The sequence below is a fragment of the Spermophilus citellus genome (assembly GCF_964194105.1).
Source record: "Spermophilus citellus genome assembly, chromosome: 5".
Classification (NCBI taxonomy): domain Eukaryota; kingdom Metazoa; phylum Chordata; class Mammalia; order Rodentia; family Sciuridae; genus Spermophilus; species Spermophilus citellus.
This window is the reverse complement of record NC_138186.1, coordinates 157,791,692-157,817,526: the sequence shown is the minus strand read 5'-3', so window position 1 is coordinate 157,817,526 and position 25,835 is coordinate 157,791,692. Positions and strand designations below refer to the sequence as shown.

At 39.1% G+C, this 25,835-nt stretch overlaps 1 protein-coding gene across 2 annotated transcripts in view; it reads left to right on the top strand.

The window, feature by feature from the left end:
• LRP11 (LDL receptor related protein 11) overlaps positions 1 to 25,835 on the top strand; it is a 42,613-nt gene that overhangs the window by 10,410 nt on the left and 6,368 nt on the right. Inside the window, exons 3-7 of one of the 2 annotated variants that reach the window (XM_081296024.1) lie at positions 4,628 to 4,769; positions 8,909 to 9,034; positions 10,485 to 10,697; positions 24,559 to 24,593; positions 24,870 to 24,965. In XM_081296024.1, coding sequence (XP_081152150.1) covers positions 4,628 to 4,769; positions 8,909 to 9,034; positions 10,485 to 10,697; positions 24,559 to 24,593; positions 24,870 to 24,965 — 612 coding nt within the window. The remainder of the gene's footprint in view (positions 1 to 4,627; positions 4,770 to 8,908; positions 9,035 to 10,484; positions 10,698 to 24,558; positions 24,594 to 24,869; positions 24,966 to 25,835) is intronic. The other variant, XM_081296023.1, reaches the window with a different exon arrangement.

Sequence of the window (25,835 nt, the reverse complement as noted above, 5' to 3'; positions counted from 1 at the left end):
AAAGTAAATACTGGTTGTCCTACTTTGACATCATACTAACTGTAGCTACCAGGAGCCTGACTCAGTGCTAGGCAATTTAGACCTATCTGAATTCTCAGAACAACTTCCCATGTAGACTCATCCACACTGTGTGGATTAAGATTGTCAAGAAAATTATAAAAGACCCTGAAACGGCCAAAAGATTACTGAGCACCTTTCAATGGAACACTGGGAGTTGGTTGGAGGATCCTTCCATGGTTAGCATTTGAACGTTGTCATGCAAATGATTCTTGTTTGTAAAAATGAAAATACATTTTTTCATATATAGATGCAATTGATTTTCACTCTGGAGACAAGAGGATTTCCACATGACATTTTAGTACTTGTAGTTACTAATCCATCTAGTAATAAACTTATTTCAGTACCTATTAATAAACTCATTTCTATTTTGTATCTATTAGCAACTTTGTATCTGCATTCATGACTATTATATATGTCTATTCTCTAGATTATCGTCTTAATCAGTTTAACATATTATTAGTTTTTTTAATTCATGTGTTAAATAAAATTTTGGACACGTGTTCATATTACATTTGTGTAGGAGTCATGGCTTACCATTTTGAGAATTTTTCCCTAACAGTAAATAACAATCCTTAAGGGCTACCACTCTGATTCCTTTAGCTTACGCAGCCTGGTTTCACACTCCAAATTTTCTAACAGGAAAATTGGGACTCAGATAAAATCACCCTTTTTCTGAGAATGATACCCAGCTTGATAGGAATGTTAATGTACTCCTCTTCAAGCTGCAGAATGGGGCTAATGTGGGAGGTTTTGGGGAATGGGGGAAGGTGATTAGAGCATAATGACACTGGGTACCCTTGTTCTTAAGTTCCCTGACTCTCGCACCACCCCGGAGCACTCCTTCACCAGGCTTCCCTCCAGGGCCTTTCCTAACCCTGTGTGTGTGTGTGCGTGTGTATTTAGTTGTTAATAGACCTTTATTTTCTTTTTTTTAAATTTTCTAACTTATTCTTTTGTTTTTAATATTTGCTTTTTAGTTGTAGTTGAACACAATACCTTTATTTTTATTTATTTTTACATGCTGCTGAGGATCAAACCCAGGGCCTTGCACATGCTAAGCAAGTGCTCTACCGCTAAGCCACAACCCCAACCCAAAGGACCTTTATTTTCTTTATTTATTTATATGTGGTGCTGAGAATCGAATCCAGTTTCTCACACATGCTAGGCAAGTGCTCTACCACTGAGCCACAACCCCACCCCTTTCCTAACCCCTTCTTGACCGCTCCCTGGTTCCCCTCCCATTTTGCCTGGGTGTGTACAGGCTCTTTACTCCCTCTCCATCCTAGGGTAGTAGTCAGGCCTCCCTTTATCCTGAGACTTTTAGATCATGTTTAAGGACCTGTCTTTTCACATCCAAGTGATTCAGTTGGGTGTTTAAAAAACAGTGACAAAAGTCAATAAGGGTGCTGGGGATATAGCTCAGTTGGTAGAATGCTTGCCTTGTATGCACAGGCCCTGGGTTCAATCCCCAGCACCACAAACAAAACAAAACAAAAACCAATGAGGTTCTTACCTTAAAGGAATTATACTACCAACTTCATTATGATAAAATTAGTAGCTAACCTTTTCTTAGCATCTAGTATGTGTCCAGTACTATAAAAAAATAATTTGCCTGAATTAAGCATATAGGAACACTCATATTCCTGACATTTTTACTTCATTTATGGTCAGAACAAAGAGCTGTACAATAGACTAAAAAGTTACTTATTTTCTTCCCTTGAGCATGATATTCTACGTCCACTTAATGAATATTGACCTATAATACATTATTAAATGCAAAAGACACATTAGATGACACTGAGTTTATTTATTATTAAATATCACATTTAAATCCGAAGTCAGAATGTAAAATATGACCTTTAGGAACACGACAGCAGAGTATTTTCATTTAGGGACATGAACAATGTTGTTGAGGGAGATTTGGGATCACAAATCAGTGAATTGATTAATATTAATCAAATGTTAATAATCAAGTAATCAAATCCACTTGGGATGCCACAAAAAAAACCCACCATAACTGGGTGGTTTATAAATAGAAATTTTATTTCTCACAGTCTTGGGTATTAGCAAGTCCAAAATCAAGATGCTATCAGATTCAATATCTGGTGAGGATCTGCCTTGTAGTTCACAGTTAGCATCTTTTTGCCATGTCCTCACATGGCAGAAGGGGCAAAAGAACTTTCTGGTATGAGGAGCTGAATGCCATTTATGAGAGTACCACCCCTAGGATCTAAACATTTCCTGAAAGTCCCTCTTCCAAACACCATCACATTGAGGATTAGGTTTCAACATATGAATTTGGGAGGATACAAACATTCAGTTGATCGAAATTATAGAATGCCAGGTGTAATGGAAGCTTACTAATGGATGAATTCTGTTTACCTTAACAACTTTATCATTAAATCAAAACCAATTGCCTACTAGCTTACATGCTGGACATAGTTTTTTTAAAACGGTAATAATTATTTTGTATTCTCCCAAACATGAATTTCTAGCCACTGAAATCTCAGTTAAGGAGATCAAGTTGTATCAGAAAGGCTCTGCTACTGCCAAATAGAGGATCTCACTTTTTTTTTTTTTTTTTTTTTTTTTTTTTTTGCGGGGGTGAAGGGGTGGGTACTAGGGATTGAACCTGAGTCGTTTAACACTGACATACATTCCCAGCTCTTTTGTATATTTTATTTAGAGACAGGATCTCACTGAGTTACTTAGGGCCTCACTAAGTTACTGAGGCTGGCTTTGAACTCATGATCCTCCTGCCTTAGCTTCCTCAGTGGCTGGGATTATAGGCATGCACCACCATACTCAAGCAGATCTCACCTCTTGCTTTATTAAAGGTAAAGCTTATCTTTCTTCGAGTTCCAAATTGAAGGTGATTGTTATGGTCTGAGTCTGGATCCAGTGTTTCCTGCACTGGGACGATGTGCCTGGGGGTATGCCAAGCCTAAATGGAGGGGTTGGTCCCTTGCACAGGGATATTCTGTCCTTCCAGTCCAGTGTGAGAAAAGAGGCTTCCAAGCACACCCCAGGCCTAGTCTCACATTGGTACTCTGAGCTTTGATGCCCAACCAACTCCTGGCTTCATGGCATTCATTGTCTGTGCTTTGAACCATTTAACCAGTGTTTCATCCAGAGCAGTGGGCAGCCTGGGAGTGCTTGTTAAGTGTAGAATCTCAGCTCTCATTCTCCAGACCCCATGACTCAGACTCTCCATGCCACAGAAGTCCATGCCTTAACAATAGCTCTGGGTAATTATTAAGCAACACTAGATACAAAGGTCACTGTATCTCATTATATTGCCTCTAAATGATTATAAAGCATTCTGCTAGTTGGTATATATAGTACGAACAGACCCTCTAAACCAAAGTTATATTCAGTAGTTCATTTTGTAGGGTTCCATACATAAAAATAATGTAATTTCAAGACTGTTAGTGCAACGGTATAGTAAACTGCATAAAGGTCAGTGTTCATTCCCACAGAATAATACCCAGATTAGTTCATTGGATCAGAAACGGATTTGGATGTTAAACAGTCTTCCTCTGAATGTCAGGAATGACAGAATCACAGCACAGACCTGGGCCTATTGCTTTTGCAGTGGTAAGGAAGCTGCCTGCAATGGTGAGAAGAGCAGGAAATGAAACTCTGGGGTAAGGGCATGAGCAGAAGTGAAGCTCAAGAAGGTGCTGCAGGCCTGGTTGGGAGAATTCAGGATAAAAACACGGGTCAGAGAAGCAAGGGGTTCAAAAAGACAGGAGTGACCAACTTTTTTAGATAGAGTAATAGTCCCAGCTATTGGGGAGGCTGGATGGAAGGATCACTTAAGCTCATGAGTCTGAGACCAGCCTGGGCCACAAAAAAGGACCTTGTCTAAAAGAGAGGGGAGGGAGGAAGGAAAGAAGGAAATTTTAAACATAAATAACTATTGTTGATCTCGAGAACTAGGTGATGGTTTCAGGGGAGTCTAGGGAGAGTGGCCACTTGGGTGGGTGAAGAGGAAATGGAACATGAGCCTAGGGAAGCAGCAGGTGCAGTGCAGAAGGCTGTCGGGAATCCATAGTAATAGTAGAGCGATTTGAAAGAGAAATTAATTGGTGGGTCATTGTTCTGAAGGTCACAGAAGGAAAGTCAAGGACTAAAAAAGAAGAATTGAGCCCCAGCACAGGAGGGACAGTTCATCCTGTACAGATGTCAGGCAGGAGGTGGCAGTGGGTACAGGGACATGCCCAGGATGAGGTGGGTAGTGCAGCCAGTCATGGTTCTGATTTTCTTCCTGAAGTAGATGACATAACCTGCCGAGAGGGAAGGGACTCGATATTGAATACGGAGCTCGGTGGTTTGGAACAGCCGCTATTAAGGACAAACAATGGAGTGGTCAGTTGGGATAACACTGGTGGCTACAAGATGGGGCCAAATAGCTTGGGACTTAGTATTCAGCAGCTGTGGACCTGGAGTAGAGGGGCAGGTCAGGGAACTGCGTCTAGGACGACACTGACGTCTAGCTCATGAGGATGATGGACTTCATGCTCAGACCTCCTCACTAAAATGAAGCATCCCATTTGTGCACCAGGTGCCTCAACCAGGAACCCTGAAGCTGACCCACCTACAGGAAGGAACATACACCTTCCAGCTGACCGTGACTGACACCACTGGTCAGAGAAGCTCCGACAATGTGTCCGTGACAGTGCTTCCCAGGACCTACTCCACAAGAGGTGAGAATGTTTCCCTTGGTTTATCACAGCCAACTGGAAGGGTGGGGTCACATGGGCATTTTATATTCTGCCTGTGCGTTCCATGGGCTCTTCTGTTTTATTTTTGGTGGTTATTGAATGACAGAGTTTTTACTAAGAATATAATAAAAAACACAGGCTCCATTATATTTTGGGATAACTGTTTGGGATGGAGGAAATACTCCCAGGGGATGAGAATAGAAGGTATGAGCTCCTGGAACTCATAGATATTTCAGCTTTCCTCACTGGCCTTCATAAAAGACAATTCCTGGATTTTCCAGGAGAAGGATTTGTTCAAAGATACAAAGGTCTTTTGGATATGTATGTTCAAAGCTATATGTATGTATGCCGCTATGAATACAGTTAAAACAACTCAACTCATAAAAACAGAGACTAGAATGGTGGTTACTAGAGTCTGGGGTGATGTAGGCTGCATTGGTTAAAGTTTCATTTAGACAGAAATAATAAGTTTTAGTGATCTATTAGTATAGCATGGTAACTACAGTTAACAATAATGTATATTTCAAAATTGCTAAAAGAGTAAATTTTAAATGTTTTCACCACAAAAAATGATTTTTTAATAATTGAAGTTATACATATGTTAATTAGTTGATTTAATCACTCCACAGTGCATACTTACATCAAATTACATTATATTACCAGAAATAAATAAAATGTCATCCCATAAATATGTAATATTATTATTTGTCAATCAAAAGTAAAATATGGGGATGGGGAGGGCATGATACCACATGATAGAAGAAAGACTTAGCATTTGGGATCAATCAATTGCTAATAAAACAATTCATTTCAGAAACTTTAAGAAAGGAAAAAGAGAGTCTGGCTAGGGAGTACAGTTAAAACAAATTAATATATGCAAAGTACACAGGTCAGTTGAAAAGCATTACTTAAAAATTTTCATGCACACTTTACATCACAGTATAGATACTCTAACAATACGATTTAAAATATATTTGATGGTTCTCATGTTCTGTTGAACAATATAGTACTCATTTACTTCATTCATCTATGCTTCTTTTTGAAACATCTGCATTTCTAAGATTAGTTCATCAAGTTAAAATATATATATACGCATACACATATATATAAAATGTAATATATGTGTGTGTGTGTATATATATATATATTACATTACATTACATTGAAATTTTTCAGTGATGAAGATACAGTGGTATTGCAGAGGGAAGTCCTGCACAACTCACTTCTGGAGAAGTGCTGAGATACTGTACATTTGAGGATCCTGCCATTCAGTCAGCAGACATTAGTGTCTCCAGTGTGCAGGAACTGTACTAAGCACTGGGAACAGAGCACTACACTCAGGTGATGTGGCCATCCTCCTCCTGAAGCATCTAGTCTCACAAAACTTGGCCTTCACTATCCATAGGTCTAGCAAACTGCAGCAAGTCTCTGATGTGCTTAAATGCAGTCTTCAACACTCAGGATCTGGATGGTCATTGAGCCAGTAGTTTGAAGAATAAGGGTACAAGAACTGGAATAAGATTGTGATTTACTTCTATGTTGTGGATTTGGTTTTGTATTAAAAGCGTTAAGTGTACATATTGGAAATGAAGTTTTATAGACAGCTAGAGATATTAGAATCCTAAGGATTTGGCAATCTTGATAATTTTCATAAGCAGCATTAAAATTTTGATTGGCATGTGAGCCTTGTCCGGCCAAGTTTAAGCTTACTGTGAGGAAGGAGGACTAGCTGTACACGGACAGGCCAGACACCAGACACTGCCCACACTGGACCATGAGGTCAGAGGGGATAGTGAGTCCATCCAGTACAGTCCAGATTTGATCAAACTGTTGATTTATTGGGTCATAAAGGAGAGCCTGCCAGCTATGGAGGACATTGTTGAGTACCTTGGAGGCTGGGCATATAGAAGACCCCTAGGAGCTCAGCACCAGGTTGTTCATAACTCCAGTACAGGCCCAAGGCCAGGGGGGCTCACCTGGGTGGGGACTGAGGCAGGTTCTGATTCTGGGAGGAGAGTGCTCTTGGGAAGAAGATGCACATAGTGTGTCATCTGCACAGAAATCAGAAGAGGATTGCTTCTGCACATCCTGGGTGCCTACAAGGGAAGAAGGGCCTGGGCTGACATAGGCAGATGGCTGACACCTCTCCTGATTTATTTACTCAGGCCAGCTTTCCAGGTAAATGACCAGTTGTAAATTTCTGGTCCTTCTCCAAGATGATAATAAAATATATTTGAAGTGACAGAGAGTGATGTGAATCATTTACAGAAAGACCACTTTGGTATAGGTCTTGTGTATGTAACTTTATATAGGAAATTTTAAAATATCATTGTAGTGCTACTACTACCTGGAATCACTTACTGGTTATATTGAAAGAACATGCAGTGAATTAAAGTTAAGGGAACATCTGGTATAAATAGTGAAAAACAGAGGCAGTCGTGTTTCTGTTTTCTTTATTATATGTATTAATATTGGGATTAATGTCCCCATTGTTATGGTAACTAAGAATGGCACTACTAGCATAAAAACAGACAAGCATATACCCCTAATTATATGATAGTAACCAGGTTCAATTTTGAATATATCAGTATTTTTAATGCCTTTTTCATGTCTGGGTAGAAAAATCTTTCTATTCAAATAGCAAGCCAGAAAGCACTTCCAATATGATCTAGATCAGTGGTCTCCAGATTGGACCCCTCAGAGATGTTCAGAACATTTTAAGGAAAGATTCTGAAACTCTGTGTGCATATTATTTATAAATAAATCTTAGATGTGTGTTCAATAATATATTACTGATCATGATATATGATCAAAAAAGTTTGGAGATTGCTAATCTAGAAATAAACAAATTTTAAATCTGGATCTAATTCTAAAACTACCTCAAAGTAAGTAAAACCTTTAGATAGCTAGGATTTTCATATCATGAATTAAAGAAACATGGTAAGTAATGCATCCTACTTGGTCAAAGATCCCCTTTGCTTTTTGTCCTGATGCTACCAGGGGCTGGAGGTGACGCTCTTTGGCAGGCCCAAGTTTCTGTGATAGCTGCAGGCTCTTGGCTTCCTCTGCCTCCTGCAGAGCTCCTATCACCATTTCTTTTCTTTTCCTTTTTTTCCTCCTATTCCAAGATGTCTGTAAGTTGCCTTGTTCCCAGATAAACTCCATTTCCACCTCTTAGTTTAACTGCTTTTCAATAAAATATGTGTCTAAGATTTAACTTGGGGATGTGAACTCTGCTCAGCCACCATCCTTGGTGGAATGTCATTTAATTTGCCACTCTCCCTGTTCCTGAGAGAATTATCTATTCCATTATTTCTTTCCTATGAAATTGTGGAATACCTTATGACCTAATTCTAGGTGGATACCTTTCACCTGTATTATTAGTGCCAGGCAGCCACCTGATTCTTGTGTAGGTAGGTCTAGTAAAGCTGGCTTAATCCAGGGTGAAGAGAAATGCCTCTCATGAAAATATTTGTAGCCTTGTAGTTGTAATATAGATTAAATACTCCTAAGAACTCCAAAGCAGAGAAAAATGTCGTAATTGTGAAAATAAATTTATAAAACCAGTAGCTAAAGATTCTGTTGTTCTCTATAGCACCAAGAACATTATATTGTCAATAAATGGGATTCAACAATAGAAATATAATCTCAGTAAGAAGCATTACTTAAGAAACAAGAGTGTAAGACTCAGCATTTAAAAAAAAAGTGCAGCTATCAAAACAACCAAGTGATGGAACACTGTTGGTGACTGTTGGTCCTATAGAGGAAGAGAATTCAGTGATGGGTGAACAATGAATGCAGAGTGGGACAGCTGAGGGAGGATGGCTGGGTGGCCCAAGGAGCCAGAGCTGCTGCTCCTCAGCTCCCGCCTTCTCAGCCACATTGTCTTGAAGAACAGCCCTCAGGCGGAGAGCCATGGGGACTCCTGGGAATTCACTCAGGGGGTCAAGAGACCCTCTAGCCTTTCCAGAACCTGTGGCCTGCGCTCTGTTAGGTTTTCCTCATTGTCCACTCTCTTAACCTGAATGCATTTCCCCTTTCCCTGGCATCTGTTCATCGGGACACGGTGGAAGTCTCAACTTTTCCTGCACCCCTGTGACTTGAGACTTGTTTACAAACAGGGTGCTTGAATGTTTGCTCACGCTACCACTTCTTCTGTGACAATGGCTGCTGCATTGATATCTCCCTGGCGTGTGATGGCAAGCCGCAATGTCCTGATGGGTCTGACGAGGCTTTCTGTCAAAACTGTGAGTCCACCAGGTTGCCTGGCCAGGCAAGGGGCTGAAGGGATGGAGTAGGGCTGTCTGTGTTCTCAGGATAAATGGAACGCAGTGTTCCTCCTCCTGCCTGGTGTGCCATGTAACTATGTGAAGAAGCTTTTCTGTAAGTGGGAATTCACAGAGTCTCTAGTCTGAGTTGCAAATGCCAAGTTTTTGGTATTGCGTATATTTTTTTAAAATTTTCCAAAGATTTTTCCATCCTAAAAATACAGCATAACATATGACTTAAAAAAAAACTGAAGTGAATTAACATTTTTGTGTTGATCATTTTTAAAGAACATTCGTGATGCACTAGAGTATGTCTGAGTCTTACAGTGTCACATGCATGCAAGAAAAAAGAGCTGTAAAAAGTTTGATTCATTAGATCCCAAGTTTTTCGCTGTGAATAGTTCAAAAAAATTGATACAGATGCATTAGAATAGGTTGGAAATAATAATAATAATAATAATAAGTACTATTATACTGGTTAATATTCATTAGCATTATATTATAATTGTTATAATATGATTATATATATATATATATTACATACTGTATTTAAGATTTTTTTTCCTTTTTTTGGTACTGGGGTTGAACCTAGGAGTGCTTAACCACTAATCCACATCCCCAGCCCTTTTTATTTTTATTTTTTATTTTGTTTAGGGCCCTGCTGAGTTTTTGAGGCTGGCCTTGAACTTGAAATCCTGCCTCAGTCTTCCGAGCTGCTGGGATTATGGACATACGCTACAAAACGTGGCCCTGTATTTAAGGTTTTATAGGTGTCCTACATCTGGAATAATGGAACAAAATGGGTTAAGGAAGTACTGGTTTGAGGAAGAAGAGAGTCACAAAGAATAAAGTTTAAGTTTTGTCTGTGTCCATTTCTTATGTTTTTGATTTTTTCTTTTTTTATATATGATAGCAGAATACATTACAATTCTTATTACATATATAGAGCATAATTTTTCATATCTCTGGTTGTATACATATTGATTTTTTAATAATATTTGGAAAGCTAAATTACTGGAAGAAGAGAAAGCCAATTACCCATTGAAAGCTAAAAAGAAGTTTTTGTGGGGGTTTTTACATGTTAGATGCGTGGATTATTAGTCCCAAATATCCATGATTTTAAATCATCTGAAAAGGTAGTGGTTTTTAAAGTTCAGAAAAGAAGCTGGGCTTGGTAGTGCATACCTGTAATCTAAGCAGCTCAGGAGGCTGAGGCAGGAAGATCAAAAGGTCAAAGCCGGTCTCAGCACCTTACTGAGGCCCTGAGCAACTCAATAAGACCCTGTCTGTAAATAAAATATATTTTTTTAAGTTGGCATGGGGGCTGCTAGCATGTGACTCAGTGGTTAAGCAACCCTGGGTTCAATCCCTGGTACTAAAAACGAAAGTTCAGAAATCCAGAAACTAACTAAGTTCTTGTATACTTCAGTGGGCCTTGACCACAAGATGGTGAGCCACACGCCAGCTAGTCCTGCCCAGCCAGACACAACAGGCCTGAGTGAACATGCAAGGGAGCACTCATTGTTGGAAAAGTCCCAGAAAGTCACTGCCCCCAACCTGCTGGTCACCTCATCAGTCTCAGAGAAGAGAATTCACTCCACCTCCTGGGGACCAGAGAGCCAGATCATTCCTGTGATGCCAGGTAAGGACACCTGGTGAGTTCTCTGTGCAAAGTCTTGTTTTATATATATATTTCTTTACTTATAGATGAACACCATGTCTTTATTTTATTTTATTTTTTTATGTGGTGCTGAGGATCAAACCCAGTGCCTCACATGTGTGAGGCAGGTGCTCTACCACTAAGCCTCAACCCCAGCCCCAAAAGTCTTGTTTTTTACAGTTAAATGTGGTTTAAAATTAAGTTATGTTTAAAGAATATTAAGGAAGTATCTCAAAAGAAAGAAAAGAATTAAAATGAAGAATTTGGCCAAAAAAAAAAAAAAAGAAAGAAACAAAAAAGACTTGACATTTGTACTAATTTGTAATAAGGAACACCTACTAAATATAGTTGTCCCTTCATACCCATAAGGGATTTGTTCCAGGACCCCTGAAGTATCAAACTCCATTGATGCTCAAGTCTCTTATATAAAATGACATTCTATTTGAATATAACCTACAAAAATCCTCTTGTATACTTTAAATTTTCTAGATTACTTATAATACCTCTATACTATAAGTGTAAATAGTTGTTACAGGAGACTATTTGCAGACTAATGACAAGAGGAAAGGTCTGCACATGTTCAATACAGATACAATGTTTTATGCATTCTGGGGATTAAGCCCAGGGCTTTCTGCAACTTACTAAATACTTGCTTTACCACCAAGTTGCACCTCCAGCTCCAGATGCAATTTTTGTTTTGTTTTTTAGTATTTTTTAATCCAAGGATCCAAGGTTGGTTGAATCTGTGGATACAGAACCCTCAGACATATAATGTTGACTATATATTCATATACATACATACATTTTTTAACTTTTTTATTTATTTATATGTGGTGCTGAGGATTGAACCCATGGCCTTGCACATGCAAGGCGAGCGCTCTACCGCTGAGCCATAACCCCAGCTCCACATACATACATTTATTTGTGAATAAGAATTAGAAGGTTTCAACACTTAGGTTAAAGAAATTAATACCCTAAGTATTAAACTTCAGGTTATTTTGAAATAAAGCAGCATAACCCCTTCCTAATTATGTAAATCCTCTACACCCCAAGCAAGGGGACATAAATAAAACATGTCATCTTGCAATGGTCGCACATACTAGAAATTCAGTGTTATGCCTCCAATTTAACTAAATCTATTAGGATTTTGTTTTGTATTTTAATAAGGCAAATGAGATTTTAAAATACATTCATATGCTGAGCATCATGGCACACACATGTAATCCCAGCTACTCAGGAGGCTGAGGAAGGAGGATCACAAATCTGAGGCCAGCCTGGGTTACTTAGCAAGACCCTGTCTCAAAACAAAAGAAAAAATTTAAAAAGTGTTGAGGGTATAGTTCAGTGGTGGAGCATTTGCTTATCATGCATGAGGCTCTGGAGTCAGTCCCTAGTACTGAAAAAAAATTTGTTTTAAACAAATAAATGAAGTACGATTAACATGTTTCAGGATTCCATCACTTTAAATTTATTTTGTACAACTTTATATTTACATGATTATGTGACATACAAGACAGAAATACAGATTATACTTTTATATGCTTTTGTAAATGTCTTTTCAGTACTTAAACTGAATATTCATTTTATTGAAATAATCTCACTATTTTAATAGCTTTTATTATAAAAGATTTGTGTTCATTTGTACAAGACTTGAAAGATGCAAAATAACTTAAAATACCACCTTTTATTAAAAAAATGCCTTTTAAAATATTTTGGTATATTTCCTTCCAAACTTTTTTGTATACTTTGTACATTTCGAGTGCCTCTATACAAGTATGTCTGCAAAACACTGAATTCTATGATGGGCTTTCTTATTTGTTGGCTTGTTTTGTTGGTGCTTTATATTATGTATTATACATAATAGTGGGGTTCATTTTGACATATTTATACATGCACATAATGTAATTTGGTCCATGTCATTCCCCACACCTCCCTTTTCTATCCACTGTGAGGGGCTTTCTTTCTGACAGTTTTGGTTAACACACTTTGGACATAGGCTCCTGGTCCATGTGCTGTTGGTACTAACTGTACTGGACAGAGCAGTCACTACTTATGAGCCTCAGTATGTATTTGCAGGGTTTCTCTGAACAAATCTGTGTGGAGAAGAGAGCCACCACCTAAGAAATAGTCTCAACGAAGACCAGGTTTCTTGGCAGAAGTGGGGATGGGAAGGAGAGTTTGGAGAGAACCATGTTCTCAGAGGCAAGGAGAGATGAACTCGTGCTTTGTTACTTGGGAGAGAAGACCATGAGCATGAATGAATGAGCCAAAGGTAGAGTGGAGACCAAAGCCCAGGGTTTCTTAATTAGGTCTGGGCTTGGCTCTGCCTTTAGAACCCTGAGTAAGTTGCTTCCAGTCTCTGGCCCCCTGTTTCCTCATCTGTTGATGAGGGATCTCAGCCAGACACCCTCTAATGTCCTGCTGGGCACTGAGTCTTTCAGGATGAATTAAAAGCCTGATGCTCACACTTTGCTCCATCAGCCTATGCTAGATATTAATCACAGAACTGTCCCCAAGGAGTGGACTCAGCTTCAAAATTCTTTTGAAAATCATGCCCTATATTGCTGCCAGCAGTTCATGGGACTTGGCGCACAATTGGAAATGTTTTGTAATTTCTGTGTCCATTTTTATTTTTATTTTTAGTTGTAGATGGACAAATACCTTTATTTTGTTTATTTATTTTTATGTGGTGCTGAGGATCAAACCCAGGGCCCAACATGTGCTAGGCAAGTGCTCTACTGCCGAGCCACAATCTCAGCCCCTCTCTGTGTCCTTTCTGATAATGGATTTGGTCTTAACTATAAAGATGGAAAAAGTGTTGTGTTATATATATGCAGAGATTACATGTCCAGTCACTCTTTATAACATTTTGGAACTTTTTCCTAATTATTAATGCAACACAGATTTGCTCCAGAAAAATTGGAAAATATAGAAAAATATAAAGAGGAAAATTAAAATCATCTAGCAAAACTTACTATTAATTTTTGTTGTATTTTCTTCAGGTTACTTTTATTTATATACATAAACGCATGTATTTATGTATAGATTCACACACTTATTCATTTTTAACAAAATTGGGATAATATTATTTTTATAGAACTTGTATTTTTCTCATTTATGAGCATTGTCACATTATTAAATAGTCATCAAAAACAAGATTTTTGAAAGGCCATAGGTGAATGAAGTGAGAAGAAAAGAACAGATTTTTGAAATTGTAAGAAGGAGCCTTCCCAGATTGGTTTCTGACTAGATAGCAGTTTTCTCCACCCTCCCCCTCTGCTGTCCCTAAGACATCAAAACTGGTGTCCCTAGCCTCCAATTGTATGTGAGTTAAAGACCCAGCATATTAGAAACAAGTTGTGACATATGCCTGGTTTTAAAAGGATCATCAGCTAATATAATAAACATGGACAAGTTATCTGCTGTCTCCTTCCCCTGGGGCATGTGGTAAGGCAAAGTAAGACATGGCTCAGAGAAAGCATGTTAACAAGACACTAAGATTCATACTAATAATGTATTGAAGGAAATGAGGAAATGGAATTTTCATTTATCAGTCATTGAAAATGGTGAAAATTATAATAATTAAGTTTCTAAAGGTGAAGGGAAACGAGTCTCATACACTTCCAGTGGGAATTACAGTCTTCTATGGGGCAGTTTCTGAGGCCTTCAACAGCAGATGCCTTGACCCACTTACTCCACTCTTAGAGACTTATCCCAAGCATGTTACCAGGGAAGAGCTGAAAGCACATACAACTGTTTGGTTACACTAGTGAATGCACACTCAGGACATTCTGATCTCTGGCAGGGAGGAACACAGAGCTCCACTATGGCCCCTCTTTGCTTAGTACCTAATGGCACAATGGCGGGATTGTTGTTAGATGTGGTTGCAGCTGTGAAGCCTGTTCTCTGTGTGGTCCAAGTCATTCATTAACTAGGCTGTCCTCTTATGTCTGATCAAGCAAGAGGAAAGAAATCTGGTTTCCAGTCCTGCAAAATGATGAAAGAATAGTGTCGTATCTGCATTCACATGGGATCTGGTTTTGGGCAATTTGAGAACACATGTCTAGCCCAGCAGGTCAGCCGATTCCTTAAAGAGCTGGATTGAAGCTTGGACTAGGAGAATGCACGCTTCTGTATGGAGGTGTGGAGTTCTTGGTGAATTTTCATGGGTTCCATTGCTAAATATGCCAAAGCTTTATTGTTTAGCATATCTTTGGAGGTAACTAAAATAAGTGCCTTCAGTCTTTGTGTTATTATAGAAGGTATTTTATTTTTTGGTCAAGGTAAGAGGATAGAACATATTGCATTTGATAGTGTGTGGACTTCAATTTTAACCTTAAAAAATCTAGACACAGGACGCATAGGCCACTGTCCATACTCTCACCCCAGATGCTCTAAGTGTTGGGGTGGGCTTGGCCCCAGGCACAGGTGGCTGGGGGTTGAATCCAGGGCCTCATGCATGTTAAGCAAGCACTCTACCACTGAGTTACACCCTGGCCCTCATGTTTTTCCACATGCTCTAGATTTTTCATGTTTCATCCTTTTATGGAGTTTGACAATCTCTTTTTATATGGAGGAACCATTTGGAAACTAAAAGATCACGATTCTAGAAAGGTAGTCTGAATTTGGTGAAGTATGTGATAGCACAGCTGTAAAGCTTGCTCACTACCAACATGGTGCCAGACATCAACCACATTCTCAAATGGTTGGAAGAACCGATGTAAGAAAATTTACTTATTATGAGCAAGGATATTCAAGTGGTTATTTCCATAAAATTATGTGAGGGAGTACGTCCTCTTTCACTGACTTACTTTTGTTTGAAAAATGTCACTTAACCGGCTATAATTTGCATATGCCTTCAAACACACCCTATTATTCTGAGGCACTTAGTGGTTTTGAAAAGGGCACCCTCTACCTTCTACAGGATTTCAGTCTGAAAATTTTGGGTACTGTAATGGGGTTACCTATTTTTAATTTGTTTTAATCAGTTACACATGACAGTACAGTGATCTTGACATATCATACATATGAATCAGATGGGATATAATTTCTTATTTTTCTGAGTGTACAGGTTACATAATCACATTGGTCATGCAGTCACGTATATACCCACAGCAATAATAATGTCTATTTTATTCTGCTCTCCTTCCTTTCCCCCCTTCCCCTCCCCTCCCCTCCCATCACTTCTCTCTACCCTATCTAATGTGACCCACTTCTTTTTTTTTTCCCTCACATCGTCATACCTGTATTCTGTATAATGAAGGGGGTCTCCTTCCCTCTCCCATGCAATTCCCATTCTCCCTCCTTTTCCCTCCCACCTCTCTTCCCTATCTGGAGGTAATTTTCTTCTCATGCTCTTCCTCCCTACCCTATTTTGAGTCACCTCCCTTATATCAGAGAAGACATTCGGTATTTGTTTTTTTGGGGATTGGTTAACTTCACTTAGCATAATCTGCTCTAATGCTATCCATTTCTCTGCAAATGCCATGATCTTGTTATTCTTTAGTGCTGAGTAATATTCCATTTTGAATAAATGCCACATTTTTTTATCCATTCATCCATTGAAGGGCATCCAGGTTGGCTCCACAGTTTAGCTACTGTGAATTGTGCTGCTATAACCATTGATGTGGCTGTGTCCCTGTAGTATGCCGTTTTTAGGTCTTTTGAGTATAGTCTGAGAAGAGGAATAGCTGGGTCAAATGGTGGTTCCATTCCCAGTTTTCCAAAGAATCTCCACACTGCTTTCCAAATTGGCTGCATCAATTTGCAGTCCCACCAGCAATGTATGAGTGTACCTTTTTCCCCCACATCCTCACCAGCACTTGTTGTTGTTTGACTTCATAATGGCTGCCATTCTTACTGGAGTGAGATGGTATCTTGCATTTCTCTGATTACTAGCAATGGTGAGCATTTTTTCGTGTATTTGTTGATTTATTGTATATCCTCTTCTGAGAAGTGTCTGTTCAGGTCCTTGGCCCATTTGTTGATTGTGTTATTTGTTTTTTGTTGTTGTTGTTGTTGTTTAACTTTTTGAGTTCTTTGTATATCCTAGAGATTAGAGCTCTATCTGATGTGTGAGGAGTAAAAATTTGTTCCCAGGATGTAGGTTCCCTATTCACTTCACATATTATTTCTCTTGCTGAGAAAAAACTTTTTAGTTTGAATTCATCCCATTTGTTGATTCTTGGTTTTAATTCTTGTGCTATCAGCATCTTATTAAGGAACTTGGAGTCTAATCTCACGTGATTGAGATTAGGGCCTACTTTTTCGTCTATTAGACGCAGAGTCTCTGGTTTGATTCCTAGATCCTTGATCCATTTTGAATTAACTTTTGTGCATGGTGAGAGAAAGGAATTCAATTTCATTTTGTTGCATATGGATTTCCAGTTTTCCCAGCACCATTTGTTGAAGATGCTATCCTTTCTCTATTGCATGCTTTTAGCACCTTTGTCTAATATAAGATAATTGTAATTTTGTGGGTTGGTCTCTGTGTCCTCTATTCTGTACCATTGGTCTACCAGCCTGTTTTGGTGCCAGTACCATGCTGTTTTTGTTACTATTGCTCTGTAGTATAGCTTAAGATCTGGTATAGCTATACCACCTGTTTCACTCTTCCTGCTTAGAATTGCTTTAGCTATTCTGGGTCTCTTATTTTTCCAGATGAATTTCATAATTGCCTTTTCTATTTCTGTGAGGAATGCCATTAGGATTTTGATTGGAATTGCGTTGAATCTGTAGAATGCTTTTGGTAATATGGCCATTTTAATAATATTAATTCCACCTATCATGAGCAAGGTATATCTTTTCATCTTCTAAGGTCTTCTTCTATTTCTCTCTTTAGGGTTCTGTAGTTTTCATTGTATAGATCTTTAACCTCTTTTGTTGATTCCCAAGTATTTTTTTTTTTTTTTGAGGATATTGTGAATGGGGTAGTTTTCCTCATTTCCATTTCAGAGGATTTGTCACTGATATACAGGAATGCCTTTGATTTATAGGTGTTGATTTTATATCCTGCTACTTTGCTGAATTCATTTACTGGTTCTGGAAGTTTTTTGATAGAACTTTTTGGATCTGCTAGGTATAGGATCGTATCATCAGCAAATAGTGCTAGTTTCAGTTCTTCTTTTCCTATATTTATGCCTTTAATTTCTTTCATCTGTGTAATTGCTCTGGCCAGTGTTTCAAAAACTATGTTGAATAGAAGTGGTGAGAGAGGGCATCCCTGTCTTGTTCCATATTTTTTATTTTTTTAAAACCTATAGATGTTTTATACAGTCAATTTGTAACCTATGACCCACATGTGGGTAAGTCCCAAAGAACCACTTACTTTTTACACAAAATGACATGGTTCTTTTACTTAGAAATTAGTTGAAGAACTGTCTGCATTCTAATAGGATTAAAACATTACCCTGTAGGCACATATAAATATATTCATAAAAGTGATATTTTTATTATCCTGACTTTACCAATGGAGAAAAGATGATAATAAAATGAATAAACTTAGAATTATTTTTAACTAATTTTAGATGAATTGTAGAGGTCCTTTCAAAGCTTACTGGTAATTCAGTGTGAAAATAAGCATAGAGAATGTCAATGAGAAGTATTCCAGTTATGATGAGGCCTACATAACATTTCTAGTAAGAGCAGACACACAGACCCCAAGTTCCTGGCTGGCAGTGACTGAAGGGTTCCTGAAGAGAGTTCCCTCTGACTTTGCAGACATGCACTGAACAGCAAGAGAGGAGAATGCTGCTGTCTTGGCTGGTTGGGCTGGTTTAGCAGGTGATCAGAGGAAGCTGCAGAGCCTTCTGGAAGGAAGGCCCATATGGTAGCCACTTTCTCAGCTGGTGTTTCCAGTTTCCTCCAGAACATGCCTTCATGTTCTATGGAGACTGAAAACGAAGTTAAAGCAACTTCCATCCAGCTGCCAACTCCTTAGTGAACATGCAGCTGTGCATGTTAGGCATAATACAATAGGTCATCCAGAAAAGAGAAGAAAAAATTTCCTAAGACAGTAACTCTTCTAGAAGGATCATCACAAACAGAATCATTTTCAAAGTAAGATGTCCCAACCGGCAGGACATCAACAAGGGCGTCGAACCTAGGCGGGGAGGAATGAAGGGACAAGAGACACGAGGGATGACAGCAAGACAGGAGTTCTGATGAAGCTGCAAATTTTTATTGTTCACACAGAGGTATTTATATTCTGGGGATGGGGAAGCTCTCCTATTGGCAGTTGCTGGGCTGGGTTGCTGGGTTGTGAAACTGCCAGAGGAGAGATAATCTGCAAGATGGCCGCAGGCTGTTTCTTGTAAAGGTCAGGCTATTCTTAGAAGGAGAACTTCCTTCTAGCCCCTGACAGTAAGAGAAGTAGCTGTTTGGCTCTGATTCCCCTCACTGCTTAGAGCCTGAGCTCAGATGTGTGGGAGTGAGGCATTCCTTGTGGTGTTCTAGATGGGAAGCCTAGGAACAGTGAATCACAGGTCTGGAAAATTACAGTGAATTTCTTCATGACATGTGTAAAACAGAAATGTACATTTCAAATACTAAGAAGGCAGGGCAAAGCCCCTGGGTAGTTGTAGCATACATGGCAGGTATGCCTCCTGAAGTCCCCTGAGCCTCTCCTCTCCCCAGGGAAGGAGTGCATTTAAGAAAATACTCTTTTATTTTGACAACTGAAAATTCAAGGTGAACTTGTACAGTTGTTTTTAACATCCCCTACTCCAGGGTTAGGTCCCCTTTCCAAGTACAGATAAACCATTTCTCTACTGCATCCTTAATAGAACACCATCCCAGGCCTTCCTAAGGTAATATTTAACTCTGTGATTGTGCCTGGATGTGAATAAATAAACATGGTATCATATGTAATTTTTTGGAGTGGAAAGCTTGTATTTGGTCCCTGTGACTTTGAGAACAGTGTGCATAGGGTCACAGGAAAAGTGCTTTAGAGCAGTTCTAGGTTCAAATGTCAGCATCACCAATTATTGCCTATCAGGTAATTAATTCTCTGAACTGTATTTCCTCACTGGTGAGGGAAAAATAATATCTTCTCATCCTGGAGCTATAATATTTGCATGAGATATGTAGATGATTTTCATCTCTCAGTAAATGCTTGCACCATATGAATTTTTGCTAGAACATTCAAGTTTAGTAGTATTCATTAGGAGACCAGGTCAAGAGACCTGCAAGTCTATAAGATGGTTATTTCAAATAAAAAATAGTAGAATGGTGGTCCCTGTACTGAGTTTCTTTTCAAAATTCAGATGAACAAGCTCACTTCTTTATTGGGAGGAGGCAGGGGAAAGAAAATGTAAGTGCAGTTATCCTGTTTTCCTGTTGGGTGAAAAAGAATCTTGTCAGGCTGGGGATATAGCTCAATTGGTAGAGTGCTTGCCTCGCATGCACAGGGCCCTGGGTTCAATCACCACACACACACACACACACACACAAAAAAAAAAAAGCTTGTCAATCTTCTGGAGATAAAAAAGTGGGGTTAAGGGCTTAGTAAATTTGGGCATTTTATGTGTAGTCCTGGATCATTATTTTTTTAAAATGAAGACATGAATTCCTAACCATGTGATCTTTAGACTTCCTAATTTATCATTGGGAAGAGAGATAAAGAATACATTGAGGGCTGGGGTTGTGGTTCAGCAGTAGAGCTCTTGCCTCGTATGTGCACGGCCCTGGGTTCGATCCTTAGCACCACATAAAAATAAAGATACTGTGTTCAACTACAATTAAAATATAATATTTTTAAAAAAAGAATACATAGAGGTCTCTGCAACAAACTTGGCAGTAAGGCATGGAGAGGAAGAAAGGATTGGAAAAGTGCTACTCAGTAGATTTTAATTTGATTTCCAAACTGTTGTCAGGACTGCTAGTTTTATGTGCACAGTTACTGAGCAGAGCAAGTTTTTTTGTGTGTCAGTGATTTTTATCTCAACATAAATATTATGTTTCTTTTGGAGATTCATAAGCAAATGACATTTGGAAAAATTAGGCACAACCAACTCTAAAACACAGCAAAGTTTTCTATATTTTTGCCAAGCAAAAGTTCAAGAAACTTCACTACAGGTGAGAGTAAGAATAAAATAACAGAAACAAGGCTTATATTGAACCTGCAAGACATTATTGAAGGTACTCAGATTTCACTATATACACCAACATCACGAGATTTGCATCTTCAAATTAGTAATGAAATATGCACTCAGTAACACATCCTGAAAAAAGTTTCAAAATATTTACTGATCAAAAAAATTGTGCTCTGGTCTGTTTGCTAGCAGAAAAAAGTAATAAAATAAGCTACAAGGTCATCATTATTTCTTTAAATTAAATAGTGCTCTTCTATACCAACTGCTACTTACAATATTTATAGAATAGCTTCTTAGCCTAGAACCATATAGTAAGAGCTCACAGAACTCCCTTGCTTGGGATCAAGCATAAATAAGAAATGTTGTGTATCTGCAGAAATTCTTGATGACCAATGCCCTGGCTGAGTTCTGCAAATCTGAGTTTGATTTAAATGTATTTTAATTAAAGTAGTAATAGTGTATATGCATTGACTATCAGTCTGCACTCCTTTGGTCTTTATAACAAACCTATGCTATGTAGAACACACTGTCCCCATTTTATAGATGAGGCACAGAGAAGTTAAAAACTTTAGGCAAGGGCTGGGGTTGTGGCTTAGTGGTATAGCACTTGCCTAGCATGGGTACGGCCCTGGATTTGATTCTCAGCACCATATATAAACAAAATAAAGGTTCACTGACAATTAAAATACACACACACACACACACACACACACACACACACTTTAGGCAAGGTCACACAGTAAATGGTGAAGCTAGGATGTACCTGAGCACAATGGTGGTTGTGCAGCAAGCCTCATTGTGTGTTCAAAGACCATCTGTCTTAGTTGCAGAGATAGGAAACAGCTACAGCTCACCTAAGACCCTGACCATGAGGGCCTTAGAAGTTCAGAAAGGAGAGGTATACAAGCACTGGAGTGGACAGTCTGTAGGTCAGATCCATTATGGCGTTCACAGGCCACAGGCACCTTTGCCTCAGGGCCCCTCCTCCATAAAAACACAACTAAAAAACTTAAATGTATATTTTATGACTATATTGGTATGAAGACAAGTGTGATCCACACTAAATTTGTTATTATATATTTTTGTTATCATCCTCTTCCTCCTCCTCATCTTCATTTTGATTAGTATTTTTGTGATTTTAAGATAACTTGAACTAAACTATTTTTGTGGGCCCCTGTGAGTTCCATGGACACCGGACTATGTGTCCACTGTGCCTGGTGGATGAGTCAGCCCTGGGGGTGAGGCGTGGAAACTCAGTGGTACTCTGAAGAATTGGTAGAAAGGGTTCTAATAAGAAAAAAAAAGGATTTTAATTAACTTCATGGGAAAATGGAATTGGGAATGAAAATTATCTAACCAGGACTCCCCCACTGCTGAAAGTGAAGGGTACTTGTTGGGAACAGAGGATGATAAGGAAAGCCTTGAAAATCCAAGATCTTAGAACTGTTCAGAAAGGGGAGTGGCAGAATTGGACCCAACGCCAGTTGAAGAAGGGTCAGTTCTCATCCTTGATAAAACTTTCACCCAGTCATGGCTAAATGAAGAAAATAAGGACAATAAGTATTTTACATGGTTAATTTAAAGACCTGTCATTTTTTTTACATAATTAGGTCTTCATAATTAGGGGGTTTAGATACCTCCTTAATTTATAATGAAGCGTAGGTGGTAGTTTTAGTAGATGGTTATTTCTTTTAATGTCTTTTCTTGACAAAACAAAAAAATCAACAACCTCAAAAATTATTTTGAAGTTTTATGGGTCCACAAAATAGAGAAATGTTGAAGTCACTGTATTGGGAAATCTCTTGCCTTGTGGAGAAGAGCCCTGGCTCTGTATGGAATATCATTTAGGTTAGTCACTGTCCTACTAGTACACAGGTCCCATGGTGGAGGTGACAGTCTCTTTCCTCCCATAGCTGCTACCTGGCCGACTCCTTTCCTCCATTCCACAGTGGATACTGCCTTCTTTTCCCAGGGTCCTCTTGGCTGCTCTTGCTTTCCTCCATTACTGTTCTGGAGTGGGAGTGGGGCTTCCGCCACTGCAGCAAAGTGGATGAACAGAAACAGAAATCCATTCAGAAGGTCTACTTCTCCAGCCTACCAGAAACTGCTTTTGCTTTACTCATCCTCATCCCGTCTGAGCTTAGGGTTTACGGAAGAAACCCTCAAATCATTGGCTTTATATAGAACGGCATGCCTGGGTCCTGTTAGAGTAGCAAGTGGAGGCACAGTAGAACATGGTGGCCTACAGTGGCCTTGCAAGAGCAGCAAAGTGCCAACCTCACACTGTCACTCTGCTGGGTGAGTGTGGCTGAGCCACACTTGCAGACACACTCCAGGAGGAGTGTCTGAAAGCAGAAATGTTGGAGGAGGGGCCTGGAGTGCTCCAGCCAAAGGTGTTAAAGACCAAGTACAGAGAAGGGCCACAGTCAGGGGTGTCATAGGTGAGAAGGAAATGTCTGCAGGGTGTGGTGACTGACAGGGTGAAGGGAGTGTTAAGGGTGCCTTAAAGAACTAAGTGATTGTTGTCCCTTCTGTTTAACAGCATCAACCTGGGATGCAGTGATCATTTTTAACTCACTGCTTTTAGGCTCTAGTAGATATCTTCACTGACCTACAATTTTGCATTATCCAATTGATTTCATGATAATTGCTAAATTCGAAAAGATTGCTCAGGACAAGTTACTAAAGAATTTTATGTACTACCTTTAAATTGCCTCAATAATAATTCAAGGAGTTATGACCATTTCTGTTGATTCCATGTAAGCATAAAGCTTTAAAATTATTATTTCTCAATAAAATTCCGCAAGTAGGAAGAACATTTCTAATTTATTGCCATTAAGCATAGCACTTGCTGGGCATAGTGGTGTGTGCCTGTAATGCCTGTGATTTGGGAGGCCAACGCAGGAAGATTGCAAGTTCAAGGCCAGCCACAGCTGCTTGGCAAGGTTCTCAGCAACTAATGAAGCCCCGTTTCAAAATAAAAAAATAAAAAGGGGTAGGGGCAGGGATGGAGATCAGTGGAATAGCTCTCCTGGGTTCAACCCCAGCACTGATTATAATAAAACAAAACAAAAGCATAATAAAAAAAAATCTCACTTGAAATCACACACAGTATGAGAATGTCTCATCAACTTGTTAAGTATTAAACTGTCAATGTAATAAACACACAAATGCTACCAATTATTAGATGGGGAATGAGAAAATAACACAGCCTGGTTCTATCAGAACCTATGGTAAAAATCCTTCCTTGATATTTTCCCTCAATAACTGAATAGTAAAGTTAAATAATACATCATTAAACCAGAAGTTCTGGTGTTCACCAACAAGCAGCTAGATACCAGTGAGCTTGACTGTCTGCCCTATGCCCCATTCACTACTTGTGCGAACCTGGACAGGAAATAAGCCTGAGCCTAAGAGAAAAAAAAATGAGTTATTATTACCTGCCCAGCAGGGTCACAGTAAAATAGTGCCATAGCATGGCCAAATACCTACGGGTGCTTCCCTCCAATCCCCAGTACTAGGTATAGAACCCAGGAGTAGAGTGTTCTGCCTCTAAAATAAGGGTCAGCCCTTTTTTTTATTTTTACATTTTGAGACAAGATCTGGCTAATTTGCTGAGTCTGGCCTCAAACTTTCAAACCTCCTGTCTCAGCTTCCCAAGTAGCAGAGATTAGAGATGTGCCTGATAGTGCCCAGCGGCTCATTCTTAATTTTTACAAGAAAACCTTTTTTTGACTGTTTCCACTTACCAGGTATGATGTCCAGAGACTGTCCTGAACTTTTCCAGGTGAGATCTTTTCATCCATCAGAGGTGATGATGGAGGTTCTGGTCCAGTGTGTTTCTACCTCTTTGACTGACCATGTCTTTTAACTGGTCACACACTCTACTTCATTAAACTGGTCACATTAGATATCCAGTGTTTTAGTATCAAACATAGGCCTATGTTTATTAGTGAAATAAATCCTGCAATTCCTTTATCTAATTCCATCTTTAAAAATAAATAAGGCTGTTTCCTAAAGTTTTTGATATACCCTCAAAATATGTTCTATTGATTTTCTGCAGGTAGACATTCCTCAAGCAACAACAGAAAGGAGGAAAATTATATTTTTGAATCCAAGAGTGAACAAGGCAGAGGAGAACACCCAGCCCCAGAAACAGGTAAGTGGGTGCCTTTGCAAATGCACTGCAGAGTCGAGACACCTGTAGAACTCCATGAGCCCAAATGGAGACTGTGAGATGAAGCTGAGAGAGTTCCTGGCAGGAACACTGATCCATGGACCAGAAGTGCCTCCTCATCTCCTGTGTCACAATGCTTCTTGGTGCTCTTGAAGCAGCTCACTGTCTCTGGATCTCAGCTTTCTCTTTCATAGATTCTTCTAGGGTGACAGTCTGTAAAAATGGTCATACTTGTGGCATAGTAGCCAAGAACTTGGACTGTATGCTTGGATGCCACTGTTGAAATTCTGGCTTCACCACTGATCTTGGTGACCTTGGGCAGGTTCTTATCTCTCTGGATCACAATTTCCTCATTGGTGAGATGAGGACAGTAGCTATGCCTGCCTCACATGGTATTAGGAGAATTAATGGGACAATTAATATAGGGCATTTAGCATACTACTTGGCTCAGGTGATGAGCCAAATATAAAATCATGGCTATTATTGAGTTATTTGTAATATAAAAAGAATGAAGAGACCTAATGCTCTCTCCCAGTGCTCCAGCAACAACGACAGAAGACTTCAGGAACAGGGAAGTATATATAGGAGGTGGAAGGAAAATGAACTAAGTGAAAAATACCATAATTCCATACTCTTGATTGTTTTTAACTAGAAAAAAGACACTTCACACAGAGTCCTGTAGAAAGGCAGGTTTTAGTCCTAATTTCTATAAACTAGTAGAAAGAGATTCAGGAGAATAAAATAAACAAATATATATATATATATATATAATTTTTAAGCAATATCTGCCTGAGAATAATCCAGATGTGAAGTGCCTGGATGCAACTTCAGTCAGGTCTACTGGCCTACTGA